Here is an 11,182-nt window from a genome sequence, read left to right as displayed (position 1 = left end):
TGACCAAAAGGGTAACATTTGACATCATGAATTAAGTATTTCACATGTGCTAGATCACTAAATATGACCACCAACTGCTAACAAAAGGATTACATATACTTCTAAAATGGAGACAGGCAAACTATTTGTATTGCTATCTTATGAACGCAAATCTAATTCTCTTGTACAAAAACAAGTGTGCCATTAACCATTACATTATCTTCACAAGTTATACAAGGTTATTCCAAGGACAATAATATTTCACGTCATTTCCCAGTAACTTTCAGCTCAATCACGGATGAGTTCACCTGAGCTGCCGGAATTTGTGTAACCTTTTTTGGTAAGGTAGGTTGTACAATACTGAACAGTATTAAGGAACAAAAAAAAGCTAAAATCTTGTTCATACTGCATACCAGTTAGGCACTAAGAGTTGTCGAACAGACAACTGCGAATAGTTGTAGTAATCTCACTGACCTTCTGAGGGTGGAGAACTACTGCACATATTCCAAAACAAACAACAGCAGCAACAATTGCAAAGATGAAGGGGCGAGAGGTCAAATCTGTCCTTGCAAATAAGCGACTGCAAGACTTTCGTGGCCTTTCCTTAAGGTTTAGGCCCGTTACCTCTCCATTCAAAAGAGGAACAGTTACACTTTCTTCTAGAGAAGGTAGAACTACTCTCGACTCCAACGTATTCTCTGTCCTTTCGAGACCCTGGAAAATGTCCAAATGGCCATCCTACTTATTAAAATAAAAAAATGTTTATTCACTAAGTTCTTATTGATGTTCCTTCTATTAATAAGTAAAAACACAAGTTACACAGTAGGCAGATTAAAGTAAACAAACACGTGATGTTCTCACCTGATTAGTAGCCGGAACAGAAAATCGACTATCACGCTGGGAGCTTTGACGAGAAAATTTTCCATCCAATGCATGCATAACTAAATATTCTTTTTCCTCTAGTTTCCGGTGAAGTATATTTCTTGCATTATCCATATTTCTGTGAAATGACTTCATATCAGCATCAGAAATACCAACCAAATTATTGTCCATTACAGATTTCATGCAATCCAACACACAATCCAGAATGATGGTAGATTCCCGTTCTATCAGAAAATTCAGTAAATAGTTGAATCTTTGTACTTGAGTAGACATCAGCTGTTGCTCCGATACGGGTTTCTTGAGTGACCATGCTACTTCCAAGAGAAACCCTGAGAACTCGGCTTGTCTAGAGGCCAAAATTTCACATGCAGGTCTCGGGCAAGATAACTGTTGTTTTTCGGAGCCATGAGATGCATTAAACTTTTGTTGAAACAACACCATTTCTTCACAAACTTCCTTGTTCCCAATAAGAATAGGAATGAAATTCGATAAACCAGACTGATTCTCAACCTACAAAAGTTGAAACCGCAGCCGAATTTACTAAATAATGCAACCAATATTAAAAAATGCACTTTCTTTAGTTGCTTGAATTTGATGCACAATTTCTTGAAAGGTAGATTCAACAGGTCTTTAAAATTGTGTGGTTTAAATAACTTGAATGAAATGTGAAGTATTTTCGACATAGATTCAAATGCATATCTGCAATGAAACAAAGCTGTGGCGAAAAGGGATTCATGAACCCTATACCAAATTTATTGGGTCTGAGGCAGTTTTATTAATGTTGTAAATGAATCACTTTTCCTTGACACAATCTTAAGACAAGTATAAAACAGGTCAACCTGATACTATATATAGCTTGAAGACTTTGTATAGAATGCCAGAATCAATACCAATTGACTGTGTAAATATAAAGGTAAAAGAAAGGTTCGCTGTCACTCACCTCTACAAATGCAGGGCCAAAAAGATAGAGGTCAGTTGGAGGGACGTATATCTTCAGTAACTGGTGGTCAGCGTTGGTGTCCCCTTCTTTCTTACGGCCCACCGACGAAACACCAATATTATATGCCAGATACCGTCCCCCGAATGATACAAGAAACCTGCCATGGCCATAAAAAGTATTTAAGACAATCTAGAAAGATATGAAAATGGAACCTCATTGGGAGAACAATCGAAAATTTGGATTTTTCAAAGAGTAACAAACAATTCTCGAAACCCTAACCCAATGCAATATCTAGCTTACCTATTCCTCGGCCAATTCTAAAAACTATTTAATTTCATACATTATGCAGCCATCATTGTTGAAAAGACAAAATTATCTCGCGATTTTTAAATCTTAACACCATTTATCTTCTTGGAAGAACAAGGCAACAAGCAAAATGGTTTGCTATTCAAAAAATTTTCTAATACTTCTTCATATCCATTAAAAAGTTATCCATCTTTGTGGCCAAACCACAAAAAGCACCCACAAAATCCCCTATCCCCTCCCTCTCCCGTTTCTGCTTTCCTTTCTGCCACCCCTTCAGTCTCCCACCTGTTAAATGTACTATGCTATTAAGATAACGGATGCAAAAAGGTAGTAAAATTAGAGAACTCACAAGAGCTAAGTAGACATGAAAGTTGATCTGATTTTAGAGAAAGATTGAGAACAAAGAAATATTTATTTAAACAATGCAAAAAGAAATGTTAGCAAAATCTCTCCATGTACAAAAGGCATCTCCATCATACCGAAATTGTGGTTGAAGTAGATTGGTTCCACAAGCAACAAACTCCATAGGCTTCCCGGCTTCAAAGCATGTTGGATAAACAGAATGAAGCTTTGGAGCTCCTTCCTTCACCTTTACTTCCTCTACAAAATCATCTGTTTCCAAAAAGTATCAAACATGGCGTTAGTAACAAGTGACAGTAATCAAAGGGTCTTCATGCTCACTTAGCCCTTGTTTGGTACTGATTAAAATTCAGATTTCTATCTAAATCAAAATCAAGAATCAATTTTAACAACATATTTTATAGGTCACACAACTTTTCAACCATATATTTCATCAACTTTTATCAAAACCTACTTAAAATCTTATTTTAATCCCCACCAAGCAAGGGCTTAATTTATATCCCTTGGGACACGCACCAAACTGTGCCAAATTATTATGCATATGTTTGGCAAAGCTTTTAAATGCTTATAAGTTGTGGATCCTATGAAATGTGTGAGTAGTACATTGTGGGTTGTACAAAATTAGTGACTAAAAAGTATGTTTTACTAGCTTCAAAAATAAAAAATAAAACTTTGCCAAACATGCACTATATCTTTGACATCGGAGAAAATTAAGCATTTCCCCTTCTTTCCTTGTTCAATTTCATACTTGAATACTTTTTCAACTGTCCATAATTTTATCGGAAAATGTTCAAGAACAGGACGTCATCAATATTTGTGTAGCAAGGGATTGGGATTAACTGAACAATAGCAGAATCAACCAAATTTTCTATAGTAGATTGTCATATCAAACTAAAAGCAATTCTGGACCACCACAAACTTTCTGCTATGGTCATGATGATCTACGTATAAACCAACAATCTTAGATAAGTTTGTAACAAGAATAAGAAAAAAGAAGAAATTGGTTATAAGAATAATAAGAAATGGATCAACCACACAAAAATAGTAGGTTGTGAATGGGTAGTCAAAAACACCATATATATACAACTAGACAACATTCTTAATAACATCCATAAATCAGGAAAAGTAAGAGTACTTTAATTATTAAAACACCTACAGCATAGAAAAATGCAATTGACAATAAAAGAAATAAAAATTTGAGAAGCCAGCAAACCTTTAATGATACGAAATATCTTGTTATCTAGATAAACATGCATTCTTCCAGACAGCATGTTTCCAGGAGAGGCAAGAAGTTCTTGTATACATTTGGCAGGCTCCTCCAATACCTGCTTAACACAATGATATCAAATAATTTGTCCAAGCTCAAATTTTTGCCAAAACCTATAAGGCCATCCACAAATAAGATAAAGGGATAAAACAGAACACAAAAGATGTCATCACTATTTTGATGAACTGAATAAAATTTCCAGATTGATCTAACACTCTAATCGGCGCCTATGAAAAGATATAAAAGGATCCATTTAGATGTTACATTACATCGAGGGAATGCAGAACTTTTGTCCGCCAAAATTTCCCTCCTTAGGCACTATGCGTTTCAGAGCTACAAGAAAAGCCCGTACCTCATTAAAAGTGATTAAGTTACAGCATTTAACAGCCCTAACTCACCCAAAAAGAAATGCACAGATAATAATAAAATAAAAATAAAAGTTGCAGCCGTTTTCACTGTCAGAAAACAACATAGGCATGTAACGTGAGAAGTAATAAGATCACCATGTGATTTCACTTAAGTAGTTAATCTGTTGCAGTTGAGTTTATCACGAAAGAGAGAACAAGCAGAAGAAAAGGTGGGAAAGAGATGCAGAAGGGAAATAGAAGACTTGTTCACAGATGTCTTTGTGGAAGATTGGTAATGAAAAGGACTAATAGGACTAAAGCAAATTCCAGAACAAACATCTTCAGAGTGCTACAGAGTAAGATATAGCAATCTTTACATGAAAAAAATATAACATTGGTCAGAAAGTTCTACGATTTTTACGTTTATTTGGTAAGGTGGTACAAAGATTAAAAAGAAGCGAAAATTTTGCGAATTATAATCCCATATGCCAAACATGCCCTTCATGTTAGTGAAGTCGCTAATGACTTTAATCCAACGTAGGAACTATGTGGCTGAAACTTCAAGTACAAAAAAGGATAGAAATGACCACTGCCCTCAGTGAATACTATAGCATATTCAAAGTGGAATTAATTTAGTTCTAGACTAATGAATCATAAGTGCAACACAAATGAGTTAATATTCAACATTAATAATTAACTTCATAAGTCCGATAGATGAATGTCAAAGAATAAATCCAAATTACCTTCAGCCACATTAATTTGGGCATTGCAATAAAAGCTGTCAATATTGTACAACCTGGGCGGATATACCCCTCTAGTTCAACAGGCATGCTGGCCAGCCATTCAAATATCTGCACAAATATTGACAAGGGTGTTAAATAAAATCGATCACATCTTCGATACAAACAACATTTAACCTCTCCCTTATACACTAAACTGTAACATTAATCTTTAGAATACTTGATGCCGAAGTCGTCGAGGAAACTCTGCAGGATTCCAATCGTAGAGCTTGAATGAGATCCGACCAGCAGGGCACTACAATACATAAAAGCAGAATTTAGATAAGCCAGTGCAACAGTAATAATTTACACACCGGAGCATTGGACCTACCACAGAGGAGAAAGTGCTCTTGTTCTCACAGGATAGAGAATATTTCTGTTTGGGATTCTCTTTCTTCCCATTGACATGAGTTTCACCAGAAGCATCAAATGACAAAAAACTTTCACTCTGGATAGCACGGGAACCAAGACCTGAGCTTATTGTCGATACGTGTCCTTCTGACTCCAACAAAGTTTCTGGTTCAGCAATCTGACTGCTCAAGCATATGCTATCTGTGGCATCCAGAATTCAATAACTTCAAAAATGCAAAGTATTCACACAAATTTCAGCATCGTCAAATGCATGTATAAATGGAGATAAATCAAAGCCCTGCAAGATGTATACTTAGTGCCAAACATTTACAAGATCATCCACTCCTACAGACATGTCTAGGCAAAAGAAATAGAGAAGTTGTCAAAGCAGAAACAGACAAATTTTTCCACAGTTAATATAATAATCATATTGAGAGAATGTTCATACCTTTTCCAGTGTCATCATCGCAGCTGACATCGTCAACTAAAACAACCTGCTGAGATTCCTTCTCGATGCTTCCTTTAGAAACATTAGGTCTTCGTCGACGTCTCCTATTGTGGTGTTCTAATTTTCTTCTACAACTACGTTTGCCCTCATCAAAATCTGACAAAATGTGAAACCTGCAAAAGGGTAGAAAAATTAGCATGAGCAGGTATAAATGAAAATCAAGTGCCAATTAATCCTAGTCAGACAAAGTAATGGGCACTTTCATCTTTTTAGAGGTTCTAATGTAAATAACTGGAAGATTTAAAATAGCATATACATCTAACTGTTTCTATCAATCTGGCAAAGTAGTTATGCTGAAGATACTCCACCACTGAAAATGTAGGGAATAAAACCCAAGTGATTAAATTGTTTAAAGATTTCTTATTTAATGATTATCCTTCCACTAATTTTATTTCAATTTGATTTTAGAGCATAAGTTCTTCTCCCAATTATTCAGTGAATCGGTCAGACAAAATCTTGAAGCTATGTGAATCTCAAAGATTCTTTTCATTCAATAAAAGTAAAACCTATCGTTCAGTCAAAATTTGAAACCATGCTAAATTGCTTAAATACTATGCACGAGCCTGGTTTAAACCAAATATCTGAATTTAGTAACTTCCACCATTAGTTGTGCACAATATTCAAATATAGATAGTCCAAATACTCCACCACTGATAATGTAGGGAATAAAACCTGAGTGCATAAATAGTTTCAAGATTTTTTATTTAATACTTTATCCTGCCACAAATTTTATTTTAATGTGACTTCAGTGTCCAAATTCTTTTCCCAATTATTCAGCAAATAGGTCAGACCAAATCTTAAAGCTATGTGAATCTTTGCTCAATAAATATTCTTTCCGGTAAATAAATTATCCCATATACAAGTATTTATAGCTATCAACCCAGGCATTTAAACAAAATCACTCTCATCAGAGGTTCCTTGTCAAGAACCTATTTTCATTACAATCCTTATAATTAGCGATTCACGATCATCAACATCATAAAACCCCAACGGAACTCAGTCAGAAATTGTGAGCACACATCGCGGTTGTGAATAATTTTCCCACAATCATAGTTATATGCAGAATATTTATAGTCATCTGAGGATGTATTTCCATTTTGAATCACCAAGCCTGCAATATTTTAAAGACCCCAAAATATATCCTCGTGCATGTTCTTTTTACACGTGCAGAGGCATATAAACCAGCCAACAAAACATGGTGTGGCAAACCTCCCTTTAGGGCAACAGATGTAAACTGCAAGAGACATTCAGCATTAATTTTAAAGATACTAACATGAAAATACTTAAATGTAATTGACCCTATAAAAGTCGTAATCCATTTCACAAATTCACAACTTTGATTTGTTTCTATATGAACGTCTTAAATGTGCATTCATCAAAACAAGTCAACTTATAAAAAAAATTCCACTTCACCGATATATCGCAATACAACGTAATTACAAAATTAAACCTATCCTAACATAAATATCATATCTTTCACCACCTGTACTCCTGTATTTAACCTTTTACTTCCTAGCCTACTATTAAAGGAAATCAACTATAATCCATGGGTTATGTTTCTTCTTTAGTATCCTATTGTTTGTTTCAAGTATTCGATCCATTGTAACTCTTTTACTGTTGATTCTTTTTGAAATAGTATAAAGCACGCAACCTAAATGACGAAAACCATAATCATATTAATAATAGAAAAAAGGGAAAACGATTTTTGCCCACCAAAATATTCTATTATAAAACTCATTTCATCATGAATTCAATTTCGGAAAAACCTCGGGAAAAGTAAATTAAACATTAAAAACCATATCTAAAACGTATGTAAATTTACTACACAATTAAAAATGAGCTCACTTTCCACATTGTTGACAATATCTCTTGCTCTCGCCATCAAGAACCACTGTACTCGCATTGGCACACCGCAAGCAGATCCGGTGCCTCCTATGGTACCCTTTGAGCTCGCTAATATCGGCCTCGCACTCCGGAACCTGACACCGGGCCGTGGCCCCAGCCGGATTCCTAGCAGTCCGAACCCGCTTCTTACCCGGAGTATCCCTACTCGCCTCCTCCTCCAGCTTCTCATCCAACTCCGGGCAAGCACACGGGACCCTACCAGCCAAAAAATTCGAGCAGATCAATCTCGGGTCCCTCTTCCTCACCTTGGTTGAGTTGCTGGGCTGTTGACTTTGAGGTTGGACCGGGTCAACATCATGTCCGGATTCTGATTCGGGTCCGTGGATGACTTGTGGATCGAAGGCGAGGTTTAAGTTATCATCCATGTCGAAATCAAGAAAATCAGACCAGTCAAAGAGGGAGGAGCCGTTGGGATTGCCGGTTACATTGCCGGCGTCGGTCGACGGAAATTCAGGGGTTGGAGGCAGGTAGACCGGAGTTTCCGCCGGCGGCGACCTGGATTTTTGTTGCATTTTCTTTGCCTGGAAAAAATGGGAGAAAAAGAGGTTTTTGTGCGCGCCCGTCTCCTGGGAAACGTAGGAGTCATATGGCGGGGCTCGTGGGGTCGGGGGGGGAGGAGTGATGGCGTTAGGTGGTGACATGGTGACGTGAGAATCTCCAAGTGGCAATCATTGGGTGCTATGCGACCTCTAACGATGATGATATTTGGTGAAAATTCATTGATTATAAACATCAATTTCTGCTAAAATTGTTTATTTTGTTTATGTATTATCTTTTTTTCCTTGCAAAGTTGAATTAGCCCTTTGTTACAATTATTAGAATAAAACTTTTTTTTTAACTCATTTTCAACCGCATGTTCTGATAATAAAATATTTTGTACATAAATTAAAAAATATTTTTTATTTTTTAAACACGCATTCTTCAAGATATTACTATTTCAAAACTAGTTTTCTGAAATAATAATAATAATAATAATAAATCCCTTTTTAAAAACTGTGAAATAGGGGTGTTATTCATTTTCATGGCTGATAATGATCCGCTTGTATGACAATGAAATAGATCTGATTATCACAAAAATGGATGATCATAGACAATAATAATGAATACCGTTACTTTGATAAACAACATTGTTTGAAATTAGATGCTATAAGAAAAATAAATTTTATATTCTTTGTTGGATAATTTAATTTGTCTAACTAATTGAATGTGAGCACAAGTTTAAGATGATATGAACATCTTCTTTGTTTTGAAGAAAATGTGACTTATATTTAGTAAATGGATACTTGTATATGGTGCTTACAACCATCTAATCTACTTGACAAAATTTTATTTAGGGGTAATTTTTGTGAATTACAAAATTAGTACTTTAGCTAAATTTATGTCAAAAAAATTTCAAATTCTTTATTAGAAAAATTCAAATTTTGTAGGATGCCTTGTAAGATAGGAATTGAATAGTGTATACAATAATAAAAAAAAAAAAAAAAGGAATGTTCAAATCTAGATTTTTAAAGACTTTTAAAATTCCAAAAAGTCTACCATATTCAATCAAGATTTTAAAAGTTGGTATGCGATGTTAAATCAATATTTCTTACAAGTTTTAAAAGTCAAGATGTATTCAAAACATTAATAATTTTTAATTATAAAATTCTTTCCAAACATTTAACAACCCCCCCCCCCCACCAACCAAAAAAAAAATAAAAAAAATAAAAAAATTGAAAGACTTTCACAAAAACAAATGTATTTGCATATGTAATATTTCTCTTTTCCTTTTTTCTATTAACCTTAGAACCATGAAACAAGAAATCAATATTTTTTTTTCTTTCTCTTTTCTATAAATACCAATTTATATATATAAAAAAAAAAAGATCTTATAAGATTTTTAAGTCGACTTTTTTCAACCAAAAAGTATTGAAATGTTATGTTTTTATAATATTTTAGTTGTTTATTTTTTAAGTTTGTTTGACATATTTTCACATTCTTTAAAAAAAAAAAATTATTGACATCAAAAATAAAATTTTGTTCCAGTGTGATTTAGATAATTTGGTCCTACAAGTAGTGGTTGAGAAGAATGTTCAATAAATTATATACATAAATTTTTATTTTTTTATTTTTGAATGAAAAAAGTCAATAAATTATTGATCCTGTAAAAAGTCAATTAAAGTTCATTAACCCCTACAAAAATTATTTACTTAAATAATATTTAAAGATATTTCAAATTTCAAATTGAATACAAAGCATACACTAATAATAAAGCATAAAGTTGGACAAATATTGGATTTATCAAATGATTATAGGTTAAGACTTGTTGGTTAGTGGGCACTATCACTATGGAAGGATGTTTATTTTCTACTTAAAATATCTTAAAAGTTTCGAGAGTTTTCGAATATCAATAAAAGAAATAGAAAATTACAGGGACAAATTATTTTTTGGAGTTTTTTTATTTGAAAATTTTTTATTTTTAAAATGTATCAAATGTAATATAAAAAAAAATGTATTTCATTATTACAAAAAATTTGAATCATAAAATTGAGTTTCGAGAGTACAATTTGAATATAATTTTATTTTCTTTAATTCGTCCAATACTCATTAAATCCTTCAACAAATTGATACTAAATATTACTTTTTTATTATTTATAAAATATTTTAAAATAATATGCAATGCAAGTTCAACTTTGATCAATAGTAATAAAAGATGGTTTGTTTTTAATTAAAAGATATATTGGAATTTCACCTCCACAACTATATTTTCAATGATTAGATGGGGCGGTTGTACCAAATAAGTGGGAGGGTGGTTGCAGCTAATAACTGTCGGATTGCGTGAGGCCGCGAATTACTTCATTAAAAAATAAAAGGATATTTACAATGACGACATTTTTTATTGATTGACAGAGACAGGAGATCCGACGGTCCATTTTTTTTTGTTTTGTTTTTGTGTCTTTTCATCATCAAAAATGCCATGATTAACGTTACTGATTGTCATTGAACAAGTAATTACTGTAGGTAATCAGTAATTGCTGGAATTAAATTAATTCGATGCACATGCGAACAACTCACTTCTAAATTGTTCAACGATTGACAGTAACTTTATTTAAAATTAAAGTAACTTATATAACTTTTATTATTAATATAGTACACCTTTTAAGTTTAGTACTTTCTATCATGGAGTAACATTGTCACACATTTCGATTCTTGGCTCCTACTCTATTGGTTTGTACATAATTTTTAATTTCTGACAATATCATTGACAAGGAACCAAAGGATTTTTCGAATATATGAGCGATTTGTGTGACACTATAGAAGATACTTTCAATCAAGGGCAGAGCCCAATAGTGTGGCCACTTGTCTTACTTTTTTGCCTCATGGATGCATTGCTACCAACTTGAAGCTTAAAAAAAAATAATAATAATAAAAACTAAAAATAAAAAAAATCGAAGTCAAATCAAGCCCAAAAAGTCAAAATCTAACAAATTTGAAGACGAGAACACAAGGGTAGTAATTGGACCGAGCAACTTGTCAGTTCGCTCGCTCAACTTTCCCGGGCTCAGCCCACGAACTGCT

General features: G+C 33.7%; 1 protein-coding gene across 2 annotated transcripts; it reads right to left on the bottom strand.

Moving 5' to 3' along the window:
- Nucleotides 1-8,280, bottom strand: LOC111382160 (squamosa promoter-binding-like protein 7). 2 transcript variants are annotated; one of them, XM_023006046.1, is made up of 10 exons: nt 7,565-8,280; nt 5,660-5,832; nt 5,192-5,412; nt 5,042-5,116; nt 4,825-4,932; nt 3,681-3,792; nt 2,587-2,719; nt 1,802-1,958; nt 841-1,371; nt 1-717 (listed from the first exon to the last, which is right to left on the bottom strand). In XM_023006046.1, exons 1-10 carry the CDS (start codon nt 8,263-8,265, stop codon nt 403-405), a joined length of 2,526 nt encoding a protein of 841 aa, XP_022861814.1. In that variant the 5' UTR covers nt 8,266-8,280; the 3' UTR covers nt 1-402. The 2 variants fall into 2 exon arrangements, with proteins under 2 accessions (XP_022861814.1, XP_022861815.1); XM_023006047.1 differs by having other exon boundaries at nt 1-693.
- Nucleotides 8,281-11,182: the final 2,902 nt, after the last annotated feature.

The sequence above is a fragment of the Olea europaea genome, unplaced genomic scaffold, assembly GCF_002742605.1.
Source record: "Olea europaea var. sylvestris unplaced genomic scaffold, O_europaea_v1 scaffold244, whole genome shotgun sequence".
Taxonomy (NCBI): Eukaryota; Viridiplantae; Streptophyta; class Magnoliopsida; order Lamiales; family Oleaceae; genus Olea; species Olea europaea.
This window is presented reverse-complemented; position numbering and strand designations above follow the sequence as displayed.